Below are 24,641 nucleotides of genomic sequence, written 5' to 3'. Positions count from 1 at the left end.
ACGTGCTATTTAGTGATCTGTATGGGACCTGGATCCGTAGTTCTGTTCTCAAAGTCTTTGATACGCTATTCAGGATCAGGTCCACTTACGCACAGCTTTCAGGTAAGCCCAGGAGCCTACAATGTTATCGGATGCTTTCTGAGCTCCTCCCTCCCTAGGGCCCTCGTACTTTCCATTTCCTGGGGAGAGAGCATTCCCGTTTTGGTTCTCTGGCCAGAAAGGGGGGCTTTAGTTACCTACTTTGCCACATACTTCCCATGACTGTGCCACTGTTTTCACACATCCAGAATCAAGCAGAGAGAGGACAAAAAGCAACAGTGGTTGGCCTCACACTCTTAAGACGAAGTCCTCTTTTGACCGGGAGGTTCTTCTCCCTCAATGTTAGGTGTCAGACTGTCACAGGCTGAGGAGTGGGAAAACTAAATGGAGAAAGGACAAAGGAAGCAGAGAGATTTTCCCTTCCCTCTCTGGGCTTTAGTAGAGCTCTCTCCTGCACCTTCAGCCAGAATTGCAGGGCTCTCTCTCCAGGCTGATGTCTACCTCCTTGTTTTGGGCTTTCTTGAGTTCAGACTAGAGGATATCCGTGGGGCACACAGGTGAATTCTCTGTCTGTTTGACGGTACAAACTCTGATCTTCTCCTATCTGCTTTCCCAAACTGCAGGGTTTTCAGAGTCCTCAAATACTTACTGCATGCATTCTGTATGAAAGTCAGGATGGAGGTGCTTCCTCTAGAACCAGAAACTTCTTAACCGGTGCACAGCACCCACAGCGCTCGTTTCAACAGGCCAGGCTGCTAGTCTACACCCCTGGGTGATCGCTGAGTGTGAACACAACACTTATCCACACACCAGGCTTCTCTGGGAGTGCCAACTGTGGGTTCATGGAAAATCCAGCAGCAAAGACCTGAGTGAGTATTTCCAGGTCCTAGTCCCTAATTCCACAGCATTATTTGACCCATCTAGGCCAGCACTTTGAACCTGTAAGGTGTGCATGAATCTAGGGCATCTGGCTAACAGATAAGTTCTAATTCAGAAGCACAAAGGTAGGACCTGAGATTCCAGTTCTGGGTTTTTCATGAGCTCCCAGGTGATCTGCCACTGCTGGCCTGGGACTACAAATGGCTAGGTTGTTTCTTGGTCAGCTATCTCTAGAGACAAGAGTGTATGCACTTACACAAACGGCACCAGGCCACATGCCCGGTGTATGCACACCAATACGTCTTTCCTTTCCCTTACCTTGAGGATACCTATGACTTGAAAGGTGAGCCAAGGACTGAGAAATACCACATTTAGGTTAAGCAAGCAAACATTTTTAAAAGAAACCAAGAGGAAAAAAATGCATAAATTACACTGAAATATTATAAAACATTTAGAAAAATGTCACCATAATCCGAGTCTAATGCAGTGATTATTTTGCTTTTTTCTCACCTTTCATAAGCATGTTTTTAAAAGTTTATTTATTTTTATTTATTTGAAAGGCAGAGAGAGAGAGAGAATCAATATTCTCTCTGCTAGCTCACTTCTGAAATGCCTGCAATAGCTAAAATCAGGAACCAGGAGCTTCGTCTAGGTCTCCCACATGGGTGGCAGGGACTCAAGCACTGGAACCATCATCTGCTGTCCCCCAGGGTGTGCGTTAGCAGGAAGCTGGATGGGAAGTGGAGGTGGGACTCTACCCCAGGCATCTGACATGGGATACAGGCATCCCAAGTTTTTAATGTAATTTTGGGTTCCAGTGTTTTCCTCCCCATAGGAAGTGCATTTCTGGAGTTGTCTTTGCTATCGACATTTTTAATAACAATCACTCAAGTGAAGGAAATTCTTAAAATCTACTTAATCTACTGTAGGCATTGATATTGCTTTTGGGGTGTGTGTATATAACTATAAATAATGTATTAATGGATAACTTTCATTCCTTTTTTCCCCCTCCCACTATGTGACAGCAGTAGCCAACTTTGGTTGGCAGACAGGAAGGAGTTATGTGCAAGAATTCAACTGCACCTGATTTAGATAATGAGATTTGGACTCTTCGACCTAATGAGACTTAGAGAAGATTTTAGACTGAGCTGATGCAGTAATGGGATAAGACTCCTGGGCCCCTCTGAGAGGCCAGAAGGTAGAGTATGGTAAGCAGAATTTTGCTTTCTCTTAAGATTCCACACACTCTGGTACCCAGAACCTGTGAACAAAATGAGCAAGCACTCATGCCACTATTTAGTTATACGGTGCAACTGACCCCACGATGAGAGTTATCTGGCAGACTAATCTAACACAGGAGCCGTAAAAAGCTGGGGCAGCATTTGGTTCAGCAGTTAAGATGCTGCTTGGATGCCCGAATCCCACATTGGGAGCTCCTGCTCCTGATTTCAGCTGCCAGCTACTGTACACCAGGGGAGGCAGCAGTGACAACTCACATAGTTGGGACCCTACCACCCATAACAGAGACTCAGATTGAGCTCTGGCTCCCAGTGTTTGGGGAGTGAACAAGTGGATGGCAGCAATCTGTCTCTCTGGTGGCAGAGGAGACTGGAAGCCTGAGAAGGCTGGTTCTGAAGATGGAGGAGGCCACATGAGAAGAAATACAGGTGGGCTCAGGGAACTGCAAGAGAGAAGCCCCAAGGAACTCGGTTCTGCCAATGACCTGAATAACTTGGAAGCAAACTGTTTCCCAGAGCTTCCAGAAAGCAGTGCACCCCTGCTGAGACTTTGACTTTGAGTCCAGACAAGCAAGTCCATATTTCTTTCTTTCTTCTTCTTCTTCTTCTTCTTCTTTTTTTTTTTTTTTTTGACAGGCAGAGCAGACAGTGAGAGAGAGAGACAAAGAGAAAGGTCTTCCTTTTGCCGTTGGTTCACCCTCCAATGGCTGCTGCGCTGCGGCCGGTGCATCGCGCTGATCTGAAGCCAGGAGCCAGGTGCTTCTCCTGGTCTCCCATGGGGTGCAGGGCCCAAGCACTTGGGCCATCCTCCACTGCACTCCCGGGCCATAGCAGAGAGCTGGCCTGGAAGAGGGGCAACTGGGACAGAATCCAGAGCCCCGACCAGGCCTAGAACCCGGTGTGCCAGCACCGCAAGGTAGAGGATTAGCCTACTGAGCGGCGGCGCAGGTGCAAGTCCATATTTCTGACACAGAGAACTGAGACAAATGGTTGCTGTCTGAAGCCACGAGGTTCACGGGGATTCGTAACACAATAGGAAGCAAAGACACATATGCTGATGACAGTTACCCCAGGCTATCTGCTCTACAGTTTGGGTTTGACTAACTTACAGATACTATGGGATGATAAATAAATAAATCCTAAGTGATTTAAAGGAAAAATGCGACCAACTCCAACACTGGCAAGGATAGGGAAATTGGAAATACCAATTAATACAACTGTTTAGGAAGGCAACAGGACAAAATAATAAAATCTGCATCAAAACCTTTACAAACAGGCTTAGTCCCGAACAGTCATTCCTCAGGAATGTGTGCTAAGGAGAGGACCTCCACTGACACAACATGTGAATGAAAAGCTTCTCCAATGACACATTAAAGCTCTGGCCGTCCCAAAACAGAACAACTTGCAACATCCTTAATTCTTCTTCCCTTCAGAAAGCAAGTCCTGTCAGGTGCACCTCCCAATGACGCCCAGGCCCACCTACCCAGATCTCCACCCACCGCCACTACTCCTTGCCTGGAGGCCTGGGTCTTCCTATTTTGATCCTTGCCCCTCTATAATCCACCTCTACAAAGGAGTCAGGGAGACTTTTTAAAAATGTAAACAACTTGAAGTCCCTCGACCTGCAGTGGCCTGGGCAGACTCCACAGTGTCACCTCCATTCTCCGTCTCACTGCTGAACTGAGTTCCAGCCACACTTTCTCTTTGTTCTTAGAATAATCCAAACCAAGACAGTTTCTTCCAAAACAACTGCTGACCAACGTGTGAAAAGGAGGAAGTCCTAAAGGGCTGAATCCTGCTCTAATGCTCACGAGCTGTGTTACTTTGGGCAGGTTATTTAACCTCTCTGTACTTTTTTTTCTCCTATAAATGATAATGACAGCACCTACCTCATTTTCTTATTTTGAGGATTAAAAAAGATATTTTACACTTAACACAATTGCTCAGCACACTGTAAAGGCTCAATAAATACCAACTATGTTAGCATGTTACATGTAAGGCAGTTAACTGGGATGCCTTGAGAGAAAAAAGTCCCCTCACATGTTGACATGAGTGAAATATACACTTCCTTACCACCACCACTCCTCCCTACACTGGTTCCTTGGCAATAAGAGACAATTACACTCAACACCACAGTGCTTTTTACTGGTCCTTTAAAATCTGGCTCTTCAGGTGTCATCGCTATGAGCCTTTCCTTCTCCCTGCCCACTCAGTGTTTCAGGTGAATCACCCTTCTCTGTGTGCTGGAGCAGAGTAGACACATGCCGTCACTGCTTTAAAGAGACTCGTGATCTAGAAGGAAAAGGGTGGCTAGCCCTAACAGACAATGAACTCCCACAGGTTGGGTCCTCAGCACGTAGCCCCAGTGCCTAGTGCAATGCTTCACCCATGATGGACATTTAAACAGACTGGCTGGGGATCAGAAAAAGTGAAGGCTTTAGCTGGGCTCAGGTTCAAATTGTGGCTCCAGGAACATGTAATGGCTGTGTAATCCCCTAGCCCTCGCTTTCTCTTCGGTAAAACCCTTAAAGAAACTATTCCCTGTCAAGTTCTAGTGCAATAGAAAAAGCTACAATTATTTGAAAAGGTTATGAAATGACCCCTTTCCTTTCTAACAGCCTCTGTGTGTGAGGCTGCAACAGAAACAGCATCCCCCATCCTCTTTCCCCCCCTTCCCCTGCAACACCCAGTACAAAGTGGAGAAGCGGAAATAAGAGATTTGCAAAAATGTAAAACAAGGTCACCTTTCTCAATACATCTTTTTTAAGAGTTATTTTAATAAAAGCATGTTATTTATATTATCACAAGTGAGTTTGTTAATTTTTATTTTCACTTTATTTGAAAGGCAGAGAGGCAGATTTTTTTTCTTTCTTTTTAAAGATTATTTCAAAGAGTTATGCAGAGAGAGAAGGAGAAGCACAGAGACAGACAGAGAGAGAGAGAGAGAGAGGTCTTCCATCCACTGGTTCACTCCCCAGTTGGCTGCAATGGCCAGAGCTGCGCTGATCCGAAGCCAGGAGCCAGGAGCTTCTTCTGGGTCTCCCACGCAGGTGCAGGGGCCCAATGACTTGGGCCATCTTCTGCTGCTTTCCCAGGCCATAGCAGAGAGCTGGTTAAGAAGTGGAGCAGCTAGGTCTCAAACCAGCACCCATATGGGATGCCGGCACTGCAGGTGGCAGCTTTACCAACTACACCACAGCACTGGCCCCAAACAGATTTTCAAATCAGCTAGCTCACTCCACAAATGCCTACAAAAGCCAGGACTAGGCCAGACTGTGAAGTCAGGAACCAGGAACTCAATCCAGGTCTCCAACAGTGTGGCAGGGACCCCTGCATTGAATTCCAGGGATGTATCAGCAGAAACTGGATCAGAAGCAGAGGAGCTGGGACTTGAACCAGGCATGCTAATACGGCATACAGGCATCCTAAGCAGCACCTCATTGCTGCACCACTGTTTGTACTGTTACTTTTAAATGAATAAATGTGCATTTAAAAAATCTGAGCTGTAATTTCTAATACAGTAAGTACTGATAGATACAATTCATACAAGAGTTCTTTGGGGGCCTCAATTTTTAGAGTGTAAGAGGGCTCCTGAGACCAGATGTTTTGTGATTTGCTAGCAAAAAAACCCTAACCGAAGGAAAGAAAAAAATATAATATATATAATGTATGTATATAGTGCTATACTATTTATAATGAAAAATTGGAAATGTTTATAATAACTCCATAGAGGCTAGGTAAACTATAGCATACTAGTAAAATATCAGATATTAAAAATGTTTGGTACTTTAGTAAATGGGTTATGAAATTTTAAAAGAACATAAACTATCTGGAGCATTTAAAAATATGTAGATTCAGACTAAGCTAGATGAAAAGTGAATCCTCAAAATGAATTCAGAATGACATAAGTAAGAGCTTTGTAGCTAAAGATTTATTTTTAGTGAAGCTGGTTAAGCATAGGAAAAACTAGTCTTTCAAAACAAGGAAGAGGATTTGGGGCACACAGCTTCTGGACTGAGGACAGATGGAGCAAAGTGAAACAGGTTAGACTTATAACAATAATGAAGAGTTAGGCTTACACGAAGGACGCCTTCCCTCACAGGTTGTTTTTATTAGCTCTTTCCTAGAGGTTTCAGGAGCAGGACAGACACAGGTCTTCACCAGCAGGGAATGTCCTTTTTAAGTTCACTCCTAGCCTAGGAGCACCAGTGTCACAGCAGTGTACCCACTACCCTTTGACAAGCTTTGGACACATCACTACACATCTCTTTATGTGCTAGTGCAGGTGTCCCAACTTCCGTTTGCATTTTGTAGGTTTCCAGGGATGAGACATGGGACTGTGTCCTGTGGGAAGGGATGGAGGATACTATTTGGGCTCAGGGCGCCAGCTACAGCTGTGCAGTGACAGAGTGATCAATGCCCTGAAGCAGCCAGATGAGCCCATCACTGTGTAGCTTTTCTGTCTTTCCTGCTGGGGCCTCAGCATTTGAGAAACAAAAGGTGGAAGTGAATACCTGGTTACTCAGCAGCATGGTGGTGGTGGTGGTGGTGGTGGTGGTGGGGCTATGGTGAAGGAATCGGTGTCACTACAGCCATCTGTACTGACAGAGCAGGGGCCTGGCAAGGTAGCAGTACACAAGGAGAGGGAGTGCTCACTGCTAATATACAGAAATACAGTTGGCTTTTGGCTATTGTTCTTATATCCTGCTACAATGCTGAACGTAGTAGTTCTAGCTTTTTAAGAAGATGCCCTGTACACAAGATCTCACATGATCTGCACACAGAGACGGTTTTACTTCTTACTTTCCGATCTGGACATCTTTCATTTCTTCTCCCTGAATGGCTGCCCAGGCTACATTTCAGGCTCAATGCTGCATGGAAGTACACAGAGCAAACATGCTTGTCTCCTGCCTCACTGCTGAGCTTAGGAGAAAGCATTCCATCTTTCTGCATCAAATCAGCTGTGGAAGTTTTGTAGCTGCTCTTTACTGAATTGAGCAACTTCCCTTCTATTGTTGAATGCTCTTTATCATGAAAGGATGTTGGATTTTGGCAAATGCTATCACTCTGCCTACTGAGATGGACACATGGCATTTGCCTTTTTTCTTTAAAACAGTACGTTATGGTGATTTATTTTCAAATGCTAAGCCAACATTCCTGGGATAAATTTCACCAGATCACAGTGTAGAATGCTTTTTTATGTTGTTAGATTAGGTTTGCTATTATATTTTGTTGAGGACTTTAACATCTGTATTTATAGGCGATACTGGTTTGTAGTTTTCTCATGTCATTGACCTCACAAAAGGAAGTTCGAAGTACTGAATTTCATTCTATTTTTTTGAAAACCTTTCTGAAGAATTGATATGAATGAAAAACTCATTATTAAGCACATTTTCAAACATATCTAAAAACCAGTAAGAACAGTATCATGAGCCCCTGTTCATCCTTCTACCCAACTTTGGTAATTATCAACTGTCTGCCTTTCTTATTTTACCTGTAGCTCTTCTCCAATGTTTTACTCTTTTGAGAGAGCGAAATTATTTTAAAGCAAATTCCAGACATATCACTTCACCTGACATACTTTAATACAGCTCTCCAACAGAAAAAGATCTTAAAAAAAAAAAAATCACAGGGGCCGGTGCTGTGGTGTACCAGGTAAAGCTGCCTGTAGTGCCGGCATCCCATATGGGCACTGGTTCGAGTCCCAGCTGCTCTACTTCCGATCCAGCTCTCTGCTATAGCCTGGGAAAGCAGTAGAAGATGGCCCAAGTCCTTTGGCCTCTGCACCCACATGGGAGACCCAGAATAAACTCCTGGCTTCTGGCTTCAGATCAGCTCAGCTCCAGCCATTGCGGCCATCTAGTGTGTGAACCAGCAGATGGAAGACCTCTCTCTCTCTCTCTCTCTCTCTGGCTCTCTGTAGCTCTGCCTTTCAAATAAATAAATGTTTTTTTTTAAATAATAATTTAATTATTTCCTAATATTTTCTAATATCAAGACCAAGCTCAAATCTTCCCAAATGTTTCAAAAATGATTTTTAGAATTATTTTGAATCGGCCAGCTAATCCTCTGCCTATGGCGCCGGCACACCAGGTTCTAGTCCTGGTCAGGGCGCCGGATTCTGTCCCGGTTGCCCCCCTTCCAGGCCAGCTCTCTGCTGTGGCCCGGGAGTGCAGTGGAGGATGGCCCAAGTGCTTGGGCCCTGCACCTGCATGGGAGACCAGGGGAAGCACCTGGCTCCTGGCTTTGGATCAGCGCGGTGCGCTGGCCGCGGCGGCCATTGGAGGATGAACCAACGGCAAAGAAAGACCTTTCTCTCTCTCACTGTCCACTCTGCCTGTCAAAAAAAAAAAAAAAAAAAAAAAATTACTGTGAATAAAGATTCAAATAAGGCCCAAAACTGTATTTAGTTTATGTGACTCTTTGAATAAAACATCCTCCTTCTCTCTTTTCTCCCCACGCCATTCACTTATGTGATGGGAAAAAAAGTCAGTCTACCTGTAAAGATTTTCCATGGCTCAGTTTTGGCTGTTGAACCCTCCTAAGTCTGTCTAGCTTGCTCATCTATCCTTTATACTCCTTTAAACTGCGAGTGAGATCAGGACTGAGGTTGCTGTGAACTTACTACTGCATCATGTTAGAGGACTTAACAGCCACCCCCTGTATCTATTGGTTTTAGCAAACATTGACAATTTGTCACTAGGTCCATTATTTCAGTATAAGTTACAAAATGGTGACTTTCTAATTCTTTCAGTTCTTCTAAGACCAGGAATTTGACCTTCACATTTCGAAACCTGAGGTCTGTGATCCCCAGGTAGAGTAGAACAGTCTCCAGGTGCCACTGTGGAAGCTCTGTGGGGTTTCTGCTTGTCACAGTGGTTGCAGAGCCCTCCTAGTGTCTATAAGCAGAGACCAGAGAGGCTGGATGCTCTACAATTCAAAGCAGAATCCTGCAAAATGAAGAATGACCTGCATCCCACAGAACTTTTCTTTTTTAAAAGGTTTTTTTGTTTTCTTTTGTTTTTGACAGGCAGAGTGGACAGTGTGAGAGAGAGACAGAGAGAAAGGTCTTCCTTTTGCCATTGGTTCACCCTCCAAAGGCCGCCATGGCTGGCGCATTGCGGCCGGCGCATCACGCTGATCCGATGGCAGGAGTCAGGTGCTTCTCCTGGTCTCCCATGGGGGAGCAGGGCCCAAGCACTTGGGCCATCCTCCACTGCACTCCCGGGCCACAGCAGAGAGCTGGCCTGGAAGAGGGGCAACTGGGACAGAATCCGTCGCCCTGACCAGAACTAGAACCTGGTGTGCCGGCGCCGTAGGCGGAGGACTAGCCTATTGAGCCACGGTGCCGGCCCCACACAACTTTTCAATACTGTGTTAGAAACTCAGAGGTATAGGGGCCGGTGCTCTGGTGCAGTAGATTAATCCTCCACCTGTAGTGCAGGCATCCCATATGGGCACCAGTTCTAGTCCCAGCTTCTCCTCTTGCAATCCAGCTCTCTATGGCCTGGGAAAGCAGCAGAAGATGGCCCAAGCACTTGGGTCCCTGTGCCAGCATGGGAGACCTGGAGGAAGCTTCTGGCTCCTGGCTTTGGACCAGCTCAGCTCTGGTTGTTGGGGCCATGTGGAGAGTGAAAAAGAGGATGGAAGACCTTTCTCTCTGTCTCTCCCTCTCACTCTACTTCTCATAAATTAAAAAAAAAAAATCTTAAAAAAAAAAAAAAAAAAAAAGAGGGGCCAGTGCTGTGACATAGTGGGTAAAGCTGCCACCTGCAGTACTGGCATCCCATATAAGCGCCAGTTAGAGTCCCGGCTGCTTTACTTCCAATTCAGCTCTCTGCTGTGGCCTGGGAAAGCAGTGGAAGATGGCCAAGTCTCTGACTGGGAGACTGGAAGACACTACTGTCATCTGGCTTTGGATTGGCTCAGCTTCAAATGCTGTGGCCATCTCAGGAGTGAACCAGCAGATGGAAGACCTCTCTCCCTCTCTCTCTCTCTTTCTCTGCAACTCTGCCTTTCAAATAAATAAAATAAATTAAAAAAAAAAAGAAAAGAAAGAAATTCAGAGGTATAAAGTCTACAGAATTTACCCTAGTTTACAATCATTTAACATATAAAACAAAGTTTATTTTCCACCATTTTAATATATTTGTCCAGGAATGTAACTATGGTTTTAATTGATGAAATACTGTCCAACCACTATTTTGTTCACTACTTCCTTAACAGCTGTTTATCATTTCAAAAAAGTATTGGTAACAGCAATACAGTTTTGTGGTATTTGAGTTGATGATACAAAATATCTATACAAGCCAGTTTTTTGTCATATCAAATTTAAGCTCATTCCACAGAGGTATGAATGTCTGTTTCCCAATGCAATCATGTTCAGACAACTATACATGGAAATAGACATTATCTTATTAACCTATTTTTAATAGTAAATATTCAACTATGTTAGGACTTTATATTATTGTTTAGAAATGTCTATTAGGTAAGTTAGATTATCTAGGAATTCTGTTTCAATATAGTAAAAGATAGTTCACAGAATATCTGCTTTGATATGGGCAATAGATCTATAAGAGCTGTGAATTAGTATTTACTTCAGGACTAAATATCTTCCCCATTTTGTTGCTGCTTAGGTCTTATCCTTTAAACTTGTCACTGTACTATGATTACAGAGCACTGTGCACGGAGTGAAGACTCCTGACCTTAGTCCTGGCTCTGCCTGTTTCTCAGTGGCTGGGGACTGTAGACAGGGCAGGTAATCTTACCTCTGTTCCCATATGTAAAATAAGGAGGTTGGACCAGACAAGTTGTTCCCAACCTCTTCAATAAATTTTAGCATTTTCTGTTCTCTCGACAGGACCCAGTATTTTCAAAGATTTTGTCAAACTGACTTGCCAATTGTTACTTGTAATAGTTAATATGATTTTCCATTTTAAACTAACCAAAGGGATACGACTGCAAACAGAATAAAATAACAATAGCTGTGAATATTTATCGAGTGCTTGCTCATTATGTGACCCACAGGGAACCATGCCCCCTAACCCCATCAATGCCACCCTTACTACCCACTGTGGAATTCAAACTGGGAAGTACTGTCTCAGCTACTGAGACTTGTCCCCCTCCTTAGGGCAGAAGTCTTTAGTCCTAATGCTGCCATCCTAATCTGCAAAGACGTTGGATGTGACCTGCTCACACCCCATGTTGTTTGGAAAAACTTCTGAAATTGTTAGTGGTCAGGGGACTACCCCCTTCCCTCAAAGGTCTTCTGTATCTGTGCATTTTCCCAAAAAGCCTGGGTTTCCAAAAAATCACCTAGGCAGCAACTGTGGACTATTGCACACTAGCTTGAGCACTGACTGGTTCCCTTGGGCAGTCGCAGGGCTCTGTGAGGCCTTGAGAAAGGAGGCCAGCAGCCTTCAAGTGCTAGAAGTTGGGGTGACTAGTTCTAGTGGAAGAACTCACTGCTTCCTCCCTCCACTGAGACAGGGAAGACTCTGTTGAAGACACACGAGGATGCGGGAGGGAGTCAAGCAGCAGAAAGGGACGAGATGTCCAGAATCCATGTGCAGAAGAGGGGGATGCCCGCTGGGGGCGGGGTACTCACCAGGGAGGCTGGCGGCTGGTATGAGGGTGGTGTGGAGGAATCCGGAGTGGGTCCACCTCGCTGGCGGTGGCAGGGGGAAACTCCCGAGGGGGACTGTTTACGTTAGCCTTGTCCCACTGCTCATGGATAGGCGTGATGATTCCTGACACGATGCGAGACCGCAGCTCCTCACTGTTCTTGTAGGTCCTGTAGGGAGCAGATGAGGAGTCAACTGCTTGCTGCTGGCTGCCACGCCTCTGTGCAGTATTGTAGTGGCGGCCACGGCGGCTGCCCTGACGGCTCTTGGCACTGCGCTTAGTCTGTCTGCAAGGGTGGATATGGGCCGTCCGGCGGACCTGTGTGAGGGGGGCAACAGCCCGGCGCTGTCTCCGAGATTTGGGCCTAAGCTTCTTAGGCATCTGAGTTGCCCCTCCTCCATTACCACCCCATTAGAAAGAGGTGAGGGTGTAGGGGCACAGGGCCTGGACTGGCTACTCCCCTGACCCTACCCCACCCCTCCCTCAGCTTCATTGTGTGTTCATCACATGTCATGGGGAGGGTCATGGAAGGCCAAGGGTCTCTGGGGAAGATGAGGTAGGTTTCTGGTCCGGGTAGGCAGGGCTCTGGAGGGTTAAGGTCCAGTGTGTCACTAACTCAGGGGTTCTTGGAAGACTGCCCATACCATCTGTCCCATCCTGCCTGGGCCTCTTTTCTCTGCCTGTGAGAGACAAGAAACATGAGCTACAGCTCAGATACTGAAGTGGCCCAGGGAACAAAGAGTAGGCAGGACTCCAGGGTTCCTAAAACTCTGGTATTTTAAAGTGAGTCATATCCTATGTCACAAAGCAACTTCACAACTGAAATCCTACAGGGGATAATCTGACCGTGTAGAATCAGATTAGAAAACAACCCAGAAAGGAAGTCTCTAAATATATGGAAATTAAGCAACACCTTTCTAGATAATCCATGGATCAAGAGAGAGTAGCATGAAATTAAAATGAAAATACACCATATTAAAGTAGGTGGGATACAGCTGGTGAGAGTAAACCCCACAGCACTAAATAATTAAATTAGAAAAAGACTTCAAACCAATAATCAAAATTTTGACCTCAAGAACCTGGAAAAAGAACAAATTGAACTCAAAGCAAGCAGAAGTAAAGAAATAACAAAGAGGGGGCCAGAGCTGTGGCATAGCAGGTAAAGCCGCTGCCTGCAGCACCAGCATGCCATACAGGCATGGGTTTGGGTACTGGCTGGCTGCTCTGTTTCTGATTCAGCTCCCTGCTAATGCACCTAGAAAGCAGTGGAAGATGGTACAAGTCCTTGGGCCTCTACATCCATGTGGGAGACCTGGATGAAGCTACTGACTCCTGGCTTCGGCCTGGCCCAGCTCCGACTGTTGCAGCCATTTGGGGAGTGAACCAGCAGATGGAAAATCTCTCTCTCTGCCTCTGAATCTCTTTCTCTGCAACTCTAACTTTCAAATAAATAAAAAAAAAAATCTTAAAAAAAAGAAATAATAAAGAGCAGAAACTAAGGAAAACAGGAAAATAGAGAAAATTAACGAAACACTTTAAAGCTGGTTATTAAAAAAGAAGAGTAATGTTGACAAACCTCTATAAGACTGGCAGATACCAAGTGAGAAGACACAACTCAGCACCACAGAGAATGAAATAGGGAGGCCAGCGCTGTGGTGTAGTGGGTAAAGCTGCCGCCCGCAGTGCCAGCATCCTATATGGGTGCCAGTTGGAGTCCCGGCTGCTCCATCCAATCCAGTTCTCTGCTATGGCCTGGGAAAGCAGTGGAGGATGGCCCAAGTCCTTGGGCCCCTGCACCCACGTGGGAGACCCGGAGGAAGCTCCTGGCTCCTGGCTTTGGAATGGCCCAGCTCCAGCTGTTATGGCCAGCTGGGGAGTGAAGCAGCAGATGGAAGACCTCTCTCTCTCTCTCCCTCTCTCTCTGGCTCTCCTTCTCTCCCTGTGTAACTCTGACTTTCAAATAAATAAATAAATCTTTAAAAATAAAAAGAATGAAATAGGATATTCTAACAGATCTGGAGCCACTCAAAGGACAACTGAATACCAAGAACAGCTCAATCCAACAGCTCAGAACAGACAATTCTTCCAAAATTATTTAACAGGAAAAATCAAATAGAAAAATTTAAATGGTTTTATTAAAGTAACTGAAATCGTACCTAAACCCCCCAAAAAGATAAAATATCCAGGCCCAGAGTATTTCAGTAGAGAAATCTGCCAAATATTTAAAGAAGTCACATCAATTTTACTTTTAGAAAACAACAGGAGGGGGCTCCCAAATAATTTTATGGAGCCAGTATCACTCTGATATCAAAATTAAACAAAGACAATATAAAACAAAACTACACATTAGCATCTCCCATGAACTTAGAAGCAAAACCCTTCACCAAAATACAGACCCAAACTGTATAAAAAGAATTATACAAGATCAAGAATTTATCCAAGGCATGCAAGGCTAGTTCAATCTTCACAAACCAATAAATGTAATCAACTATATCAATAAGCTAAATCATCATCATATGATTGTATCTACTGATGCAGAAAAAAAGTGTTAGATAAAACCAACACGATAAATCCATTCATGACAAAAACACTAAACTAACAAGAAAGAGGAATTATAACAGAGTGGAACTTATTATTCACCTCAATTTACTAAACATCTACAAAAATCTACTTCAATTCAAATGGTGAAAAAAGCTAACAGTATCTTCAAAGGTGAAAAATGGAATACTCTGCTCTAAATGGAGTACTCTGCTCTAGGACTAGGAACAAGACAAGGATGTTCTCTTTCATTACTCTTATTTAACAAATACTGGAAGTTCCAGGCATTGTATATGGCAAGAAAAAGAAAAGGCATACAGATCAGAAAGTAAGGAAGAAAACTGTCCCTATTAGCAGTTGATACTATAGTCCTGAAGTTTCTTTTTTTTTTTCCTATGGAATTTACATAGACAACCTCCTGGACAACTTTGAGTTCAGCAATGTGACAGGATACAAGATCAGTTATACTTCTGTATGCTAACAATAAATATTTTTTTACTTTATTAAAATACTGAGTTTATTTCACATGTATGTTTGTCTCACCACTATTTCCACATCTGACCACTGCTACTACTGTGTACTATCATAACATTCTATACATAGTTAAAACCAAGCAAAGGGTAGAGTTCCAACTTTAAAAACTAAACAGGCATTTTGGACAACATGTTCTTGGCAATGGACTTTGGACAACAGTTATCAAACACTTCTGGGAAAGTTCTCACTCTGCATTATAAAAAGGACAGCCAGATATCAACTGTTACATAAATGAAATAAGATGGAAACTGTTTAAACTATTTTTTTTTTTTTTTGGACAGGCAGAATGGACAGTGAGAGAGAGAGAGAGAGAGAGGTCTTCCTTTATCGTTGGTTCACCCTCCAATGGCCACAGTGGCCGGTGCGCTGTGCTGATCTGAAGCCAGGAGCCAGGTGCTTCTCCTAGTCTCCCATTGGGTGCAGGGCCCAAGCACTTGGGCGATCCTCCACTGCACTCCCTGGCCACAGCAGAGAGCTGGCCTGGAAGAGGGGCAACTGGGACAGAATCCAGTGCCCCGACCGGGACTAGAACCTGGTGTGCCAGCGCCGTAGACAGAGGATTAGCCTATTGAGCCACGGTGCTGGCCCAAACTATTTTCTTAAAAAGACTTCTTGCACTGCCAAAGATCTTGAATGGCCTCTTGGTTAGTCATCCGGAAGCAATTCTTCACATAATTGATGAATTTGGCTTTCATTCTGGGAAGAGAACCACCTTTTTCTATACTTGCTTGCATTTTTGCTTTAATGTCTTCTACAGAACTAGTTCCTTCTTGTGTTTCAGGAATTTTTGCTGTTTTTTGAAGGATTCTTGACCTTTTGATCTTGGTTTTGATTCTTCCATTCTGGTTTGATTTCTGTGCATTTTTGGCTGAAGTATCCCCTATAGATTTCTTCACTGGAGCTTTTTCTTCAGTTTCCTAATCACCAAAATCATCATCATCATCATCATCTTCGTCAGAAGCAGGTTTTACTTTATTCTGTGGTACCTTGCTGCCACCTCCGGGGCAGACCGTTTTCCAGATACACTTAAAAGCTTCACGTCTTCTGACTCTGTATCTTCCTCCACAGCTACTAAGTGCTGTCCACTAATATGCACAGGCCCTGAACCACACTTCAAGCTTAAGACCGCAGGTGGTGTTATTTCAAAGCCCCCAAGGGAAACCATTGGCTATACAGACATTTTCAGTGTTGCCAGTGTTACTTTAATTGGACTGCCTTCATAATTCATTGCCTCTGCTTCAACAATGAGCAGTTCATCTTTTGCACCAGCACCTAAACTGACCGTTCTTAAAGATAGCTGGTGCTCATTTTCATCATTGTCCACTTCAAAGTGATAATCTTTGCTGGTCTTTAGTTCACAACTGAAATGACAGTTCCATGGCCTCAGGGAGCTTGTGTCCATGTCATCGAATCCTCCATGGGGTGGAGGGACGAACTTCAGTGGGAAAGAAGGTGGATGGAGATAAGACACCCACTGCTGCAAAGAACAGCTGAGGAGGAAGGAATCATGCCAGGGAACAATAAACATTTGAACACCAAAACTAAGAATTGAGCTTCTTTTATGATCACACCCTTCCCTCTTTTTGTTTTTTAAGATTTATTTATTTATTTATCTGAAAGGCAGTTACAGCAAGACAGAAGCAGAGAGAGAGAGATATCTTCCATCTGCTTGTTCAATCCCTAAATGGGTGCAGCAGCTGGAGTTGGGCTAATCTGAAGCCAGGAGACAAAAGCCAGAAGCTTCTTCCTGGTCCCCCATGTGGATGCAGGGGCCCAAGGACTTGGACCATCTGTTGCTGCTTTCCCAGGCACATTAGCAGGGAGCTGGATTGGAAGTGGAAGAGCTGGGACATCAACCTGTGCCCAAATGGGATGAAGGCACAGCAGGCAGCAGCTTTATCCACTGTGTCACAGCGCCAGCCCCATACCCCTCCCCTCTTAAGGAAAGAAAGAAAAAACTTATATAGCACTTACATACTGACAATTACAAAAATGATGATGAAAGAAACCAGTAAGACCCAAATAATGCAGAAACATACCATGTTCATGGCAAAATGTCAATTCTCCCCAAACTGATCTATACATTGAATGCAACTCCTATCAAAGCTTGTCCAACCCAGACAAGCTTATTCTAAAGTTTATGCAGAAACGTGCGGACTCTGAAGGTGCTCGAACACCTAAGACTATCTTGACAAAGAAAGTATGTCTCACCCTTCCCAGCAGACTGACCACACAGCTATAACAATTAATACTGGCAAAAGAGGAAAGCCTCTCTGTCTCTACCTCTCTCTGTAACTCTTTCAAATAAATAAAATAAATCTTTAAAAAATGTAAAGGAACTACTAATGTACACAACTCACATAGATCAGTGGAAAAGAAAAGAGAATCCAGAAATACTCATAGGAGCACAAACAACCGCTTTTTGACAAAGCTACAAAAGCAATCCAATGAATAAAGAACAAACAATATTGGGATTGGACATCCACCCATCCACCGGCAAAACAAAGAAACAAAAAAACCCCAGCCTACATTGCACACCTTCCACAAAAATAGACTTAAAACATATTACAGGGGGCCGGCGCTGCGGCTCACTAGGCTAATCCTCCGCCTTGCGGCGCCGGCATACCAGGTTCTAGTCCCAGTTGGGGCACCGGATTCTGTCCCAGTTGCCCCTCTTCCAGGCCAGCTCTCTGCTGTGGCCCGGGAGTGCAGTGGAGGATGACCCAAGTGCTTGGGTCCTGCACCCCATGGGAGACCAGGATAAGCACCTGGCTCCTGCCATCGGATCAGCGCGGTTTGCTGGCCGCAGCGTGCTGCTGCGGCGGCCATTGGAGGGTGAACCAACGGCAAAAGGAAGACCTTTCTCTCTGTCTCTCTCTCTCACTGTCCACTCTGCCTGTCAAAAAACAAAAACAAAAACAAAAACATATTACAGGTTTCAATGTAAAACATAAAACTATAAAATGGGAAAAAAATAAAACTACAAAATGGGAAAATACATAAGAGAAAGATAATTCTTCCATCTGTTGGTTCACTCCCCAAATGGCCGCAACAGCCAGAGCCAGGTCGATCCAAAACCAGGAGCCAGGAGCCTCCTCTAGCTCTTCCTACATGGGTACGGGAGCTCAAGGACTTGGGCCATCTTCTGCTTTCCCAGGCACTGCAGGCAGTGGCTTTACTGAAGCCACAGCGCGGGCCCCACCCAGATGTCTTTTAATGACTGAATGGCTTAACAAACTGTTGAACAAACAGTATAATGAAACACTAATTAACGATATAAATGGGGGCCAGCGCTATGGCACAGTGGGCTAAAGCCCTGACCTGAAGCACAGGCATATCACGGCTGCTCCTCTTCTGATCCAGCTCTCTGCTATGGCCTGGGAAAGCAGTAGAAGAGGGCTCAATTCCTTGGGCCCCTGAACCCGCAAGGGAGACCTGGAGGAGGCTCCTGGCTCCTGATCCGCACAGCTCCGGCTGTTGCAGCCAACTGGGGAGTGAACCAGTAGATGGAAAACCTCTCTGTCTCTACTTCTCTCTGTAACTCTTTCAAATAAATAAAATAAATCTTTAAAAAATATATAAAGGGGCCGGCGCCGCGGCTCACTAGGCTAATCCTCCGCCTTGCAGCGCCGGCATACCGGGTTCTAGTCCTGCTAGGGGCACCGGATTCTGTCCCGGTTGCCCCTCTTCCAGGCCAGCTCTCTGCTGTGGCCAGGGAGTGCAGTGGAGGATGGCCCAAGTCCTTGGGCCCTGCACCCAATGAGAGACCAGGAGAAGCACCTGGCTCCTGCCTTCAGATAGGCGTGGTGCACCAGCCGTAGTGCGCCGGCGGCGGCAGCCATTGGAGGGTGAACCAAAAGCAAAAGGAAGACCTTTCTCTCTGTCTCTCTCTCTCACTGTCCACTCTGCCTGTCAATAAATAAATAAATAAATAAATAAATAAAGGAACAAACTATTAATGCACACAACTCACATGGATCAAAAGGGTATTATGCTGAGTGAGAAAGGCAAATCCCAAAAGGTTACATATTATACTGTTTCATTTACATCAAATATTTGCAATGATACAATTCTAGAAATGGACAACAACTTAGTGGTTGCTGGGGGTCAGAGGTCTGGGGTGGCTGGTGTGTGAGTCAATAAAACAGCACCAGGAGGGGTAGTGATGAAAACGTTCTGCATCACTGCACTGTGTCAGTATCCTGGCTGTGACACTTTCCAAGGTGTCATCATTGGGGTAAGATGTAAAAAGGGTACAAAGTGGCTCTTATTTCTTACAGGTGCACATTAAGTCTATAATTAACCTAAAATGAAAAGTGTAATTAAAAGTGCATTTATTATACAACTACAAAGTAAGTTGAGACTATGAAATTCAGACATTCAGATTTTCTCTAGCACAGAAGGAGGCCCAAGGAAGGCAAGAGAGAAACCGAATTGAATGAGGCAAAGGGACCCCTAGGTTCTGCCCCATCCTTTCCACCAAAGCAACTCTATTCTTCCTAGCTTACCAGAATATAGTGCTTGTGGAAAGTGCTCCAAGGTGAAAAAGCCCGAAAGTTTCAATGACTTGGAGGACAGAAGAGCCTGCAGCCTGTTCAGCCTCACAGATCATGTTCCCACTTAGAACAAAGACCCTTGGGGACCCTGATGCTTCCCTACCAAAGCTGGAGAGAGGACAGAAATCTAATTCCTCTTCCTTTCAATTAGATGGGCTGTGTGTGATATGGGTAGAAGGCCTCTCATACTCCTAGGTAGGTGTTTTCCTGTGGAAGCCAGGCCTGATTCAAAAACTGCCAAGTCCTGAAGTTCGTTCTACAGTTTCTGAGCCTTGGTAAAAAAATAAAACAAAATAAAAATAACAACAACACAAAAACCAAAACTGTCATTTTGGTAGCGACAAAAGACAGCCACTATCATCCTGTCTGACACAGAACAGGCTTATTATCAGCAATGCAGCGTTGGCTCACACATCCCTACCCAGAGGAGGGGAAACACGCAGGATGACCTGTGAAGGCAGGCCAGGAACGTGGCCGAAGCAGGCAGCTAGCTCAGTGCTGCCAGCTGGAAGAAGGGGAGTGTGGGAGGGCTGTGATTAGCAGCACAGGGCAGCCCAGCGTTCAGAGATCAGTTCCCATGGAGATGACTCTTGGTGATCCGACTGCTTTTCCCTTTGCGTACCACTAGCAGCTGGGCCAGCACCGAGCACTCTGTGTACTAACGTCTCATTGCATTCTCACAATGCCCTGGAGTAGTACTATTGTGCCCCTCATTTCACAGTAACCAGAAGAGACAACAAAATCGCTTCCCTCTCACAATACACAAATACCAGTAACAGATGTATTTAAAAATAAACAAATGGAGACACCGTCACCAATTATCTCTCTGTATTGCTGTTGGCACTAAATGCTCTAATGTGCACTAATGGCCTACATAAATAATTCCTGGGTTCTTCCACAGTGTTGTCAGTTTCTTTCCCAATGGAATTCTGGATGAAGAAGCCAAAAGAGAGACCAAGTATCCTTCTAATAGCCCCTTAGCGGGGACAGGAGCATCGCGGTGTGTGCAACACCCAGAAGAGCAGCTCTCTGTCATGGCCAGGCCTTTGTCTACAAAACGCAAAAGACATGTCGCCACCATCATCTCCAGAACTCTTTTCATCTTACAAAACTGAAATTCCAAACTAGTTAAACAATAACTACCCAGTCTCCCTTCCTCCAGTCTCTGGCAATCATCATTCTATTTTCTGTCTCTATGAATTTGACCACTTTTAGAAATCACGCATGTAAGCAGAATTTGACAGTGTTTGTCTTTTTGTGACTAGCTTATTTCATTTAGCACAATGTACTCAATGTTTAATCATGCTGAAGCACATGTCAGAATGTACACCCTTTTTAAGATGGAATAAAATTCCATTGTATATACACACACCACGTTTTGCTTATCCATTCATCCATGTGGGTTGCTTTGACTATTTGGCTAGTACTAGTAATGTTATGAACATAAGGGTACAAATATTTCTTCAAGATTCTTCTCTCAATTCTTTTGAGTATGTGCCCAGAAGTAGAATTGCTGGATTATATAATTTCTTTTTTCTTTTTTTTGAAGAACTACCCTCAACTACTTTAGTTTCCTCAGTGGCTGTGCCATTTTATAGTTCCATCAACAAGGCACAATGATCCCCAATTTCTCTACCTTTTTATTGATATTTATTTATTTATTTTAATAGTAGCCATACTAACGGGTGTGAGGTGGTGTCAATGCAGAGTTTTAAGAAAGAATCACAACCATGATCTGATCCATGTTTTAAAAAGACTGGTCTGGAGCCAGCACTAAGTGCAGTGGGTTAAGCTACCCCTTGTAATTTACATCCCATATTGAGTGCTGGTCCAAGTCCTAGCTATTCTGTTTCCAATCAAGCTTCCAGCTAACGCCCCTGGGAAGGCAGTGGAAGATGGTCCAAGTACTTAGGCCCCTGCTACCCATGGGGAAGACCTGGATGGAGTTCTTGGCTTTAGCTTGGCATAGTTCTGGCTGCTATAGCCATTTGGGGAGTGAACCAGCAGATGGAAGATCTCTGTCTCCCCCTCTCTATCACTCTGCTTTCCAAATAAATAAATAAATCAAAAAAAAAAAGAAAAAAAAAAAGACTTGTTTGATTGTTGTGTGGGAATGCACCGGAGGGTGGAAGGAAGGAGTAGATTATGGAAGGGACCTCCTCACATGGAGAGGGTAAGAGACAGAGGAGCAGCAAGAATGCTGGTGGTGGGTTATTTGGAAGTCCAAAAGGAGTGGAATGGGTTCAATATAGTTACTGCTGCTCGGATGCAATTAATGCAGCAGGATTTCTAGGTAAATCTGTGGTTCACTCAAGGTTTGATCTCTGTGAATTTATAATGATGCACAGCTTCACCAAAAATCTATAGGAGGTAGGCTGGCGCCACAGCTCAATAGACTAATCCTCCGCCTTGCGGTGCCGGCACACCAGGTTCTAGACCCGGTCGGGGCGCCAGATTCTGTCCCGGTTGCCCCTTTTCCAGGCCAGCTCTCTGCTATGGCTCGGGAGTGCAGTGGAGGATGGCCCAAGTCCTTGGACCCTGCACCCGCATGGGAGACCAGGAGAAGCACCTGGCTCCTGGCTTCGGATCAGTGCGATGCGTCGGCCGCAGTGCGCTGGCTGCGGCGGCCATTGGAGGGTGAACCAACGGCAAAAGGAAGACCTTTCTCTCTGTCTCTCTCTCTCTCTCACTGTCCACTCTGCCTGTTAAAAAAAGAAAAAAAAATCTATAGGAGGTCAAGTCAACAAGGATGGGGGAAAAGCCCCTCGAATGGAAGAAAGTGGAATGAGCTGGGCCTGACTATACAGCAAGCAGGTAACTTATTACTCTGAGGGAAAATCAAGCATGAATCTAAGTATCTTTTGAACACAATACTCTGACAATGCAGAGTCCCACTGCAGAGAGCCAAAGGACAAAGATAACTGGAAAGAGATCATACTCGGAACTTTATTTAGAAGTTTGCTCTGGGTAAAGGCTAATGGAGAAGTTCAGAAACTATTTGTGTGTCTTTTAAGACCAAGCACATGAATAAATATGGTGATGCTACTGGGAATCAGTATTCTTGCCACAGGAAAATGGAGACAGAAGTAAGGAACAAGAGAAGAATCCCGGGGTATTAGATTAAAAAGACAGGTAGCCGTGAATTTATAATTTAAGGAAAAGATTCCTAGCACTATCCACTGAAAGATCCTAGAAGCTATGCACCTTAATATTAGTGAGTACACTGAGGCCCCGGATTTTGTTTTTTAAATACGATTTCCCATTAAAGGACATCACGGCTCTTCAGAGAAATGACTGATGCCAGAGCAGGAGCAAGGGAAGGACAAGGTGAGCTCAGAACATCTTACTGTGCCAGAAGATGACATCAGGAGATCCAAGGAGCCAGACTGAAGAGCCTCCCCCTGGTAAACTCTGGGACAACCTGAACGTTGACATTAACAGAAATGACTACAACAGTGAGTAAAAAGAGAACTCCAAATCCAAGAATACACATTAATGTTTAATAAATGAAAAATAAAGGGGACAGGGAGAACAGTAAATTCTTGTATGTTTATATAAAAAGAGCTAATTAAAAATGTAGGAAGAATGATAAATACACAAAATTACTATTTTATAATCATCCCTGTAAAAGTTGGTTCAGGCAAGAATAACCAATAGATGCTAAAATCACAGGGCAAAAGACCATTGTGAAACAGAATATTCATAATCTTGTAATATCAATTACTTAATTTTTCTATATTCCTTTGTGTTCTTGAGTCATCTGAGAATTATGTGCAGATTTTATGAGCCTTCATAATTTATCAAACATAGAGGAAAACAGACGCCTTACAGAAATCTGGCAGATAACAGCACCAGTGATAAGGCTGACAGATATCATGTCCCCGATGTGAAGCCCTGAGGACAGGCGCTCACAGATGTAGTTCAACCTGAAGCAAATGAGGAAGCAATCTGATGAATCTGCGCATGTGCAAACAACGTGAAAAATCCTGCACACTGGATCCCAAGTCTTCAAAATATCAAGGCCTTGAAAAACAGCAAAAACAAGTCTAGTAAACTGTGCTACATTAAAGATTTAGGGACAAAAATGAATGTAATGTATGATTTTTGGACAGATGGGGAAAAAAACCAAAAGACTAGCTATAAAGAACACTGCTGGGATGACTGCACAAATCTGAACTGGGACTGTATATTAAATAATACTGTATCAACGCTACCTTCCCTAAGTGTGATTAAGGTTATGTAGGAGGAGGTCCTTCTAAGATACATGCTGAAATACTTAGGGATGAAGACTTATAAAGTTGGGCCGGCACCGCGGCTCAATAGGCTAATCCTCCGCCTTGCGGTGCCGGCACACCGGGTTCTAGTCCTGGTCGGGGCGCTGGATTCTGTCCCGGTTGCCCCTCTTCCAGGCCAGCTCTCTGCTGTGGCTCGGGAGTGCAGTGGAGGATGACCCAAGTACTTGGGCCCTGCACCCCATGGGAGACCAGGAGAAGCACCTGGCTCCTGCCATTGGATCAGCGCGGTGCGGGCCGCAGCGCGCCGGCCGCGGTGGCCATTGGAGGGTGAACCAACGGCAAAAGGAAGACCTTTCTCTCTGTCTCTCTCTCTCACTGTCCACTCTGCCTGTCAAAAAAAAAAAAAAAAAAAAAAAAAAAAAAAAAAAGACTTATAAAGTCTGCAAATAATTCTGAGGTGGTTCAAGAACAAAAAAGAATATGGAAAAATGAAGCAAAAGTGGAAAAAGGTTAACAATTGGTCAATCAACATGATGGCTAAATGGGTGTTTGTTGGGTATTTTTGTAATCCACCTCAATAAAAAAGGTTAGGATGTCAAGAATGAGAAGACAATCCACAGGCTGGCAGAAAAAATTTGCAAAACACACATCAGATAAAGGATTGTTATATAAAATATCTGAAGAACCCTTAAAACTCAACAAGAAATTGGACAACTCAATTTAAAAAGGAAGAAGGAAAGACCTGAAGGAAACCTTTGTTCAGAAATATAGATGGCAAATAAGCTCAAGAAAAGATATTCTACATCATATGTCACTAGGGAATTGCAAATTAAAACAATGAGACACCACTATTAGAATGGCCTAAATCTAAAACCCTGCCACTATCAAATGTTAGCAAGGGTGTGAAACAATAGGATCTCTCATTTATTACTACTTGGAATGTAAAATGGTACAGCCATTTTGGAAGACAGTTTGTATGGAATCACATTCTAACTATG

At 44.3% G+C, this 24,641-nt stretch overlaps 1 protein-coding gene and 1 pseudogene across 1 annotated transcript in view; both read right to left on the bottom strand.

Annotated features, from left to right (window-relative positions):
• PSMF1 (proteasome inhibitor subunit 1) overlaps nucleotides 1–24,641 on the bottom strand; it is a 40,758-nt gene that overhangs the window by 7,209 nt on the left and 8,908 nt on the right. The window contains exon 4 of the mRNA XM_070051979.2: nucleotides 11,764–11,949. Within this exon, the coding sequence (XP_069908080.1) occupies nucleotides 11,764–11,949 (186 nt within the window). The remainder of the gene's footprint in view (nucleotides 1–11,763; nucleotides 11,950–24,641) is intronic.
• LOC149123392 (nucleophosmin pseudogene) lies at nucleotides 15,444–16,286 on the bottom strand (annotated as a pseudogene).

Source organism: Oryctolagus cuniculus, chromosome 11 (genome assembly GCF_051225735.1).
Source record: "Oryctolagus cuniculus isolate XC-2025 breed Fujian yellow rabbit chromosome 11, ASM5122573v1, whole genome shotgun sequence".
NCBI lineage: Eukaryota > Metazoa > Chordata > Mammalia > Lagomorpha > Leporidae > Oryctolagus > Oryctolagus cuniculus.
This window is presented reverse-complemented; position numbering and strand designations above follow the sequence as displayed.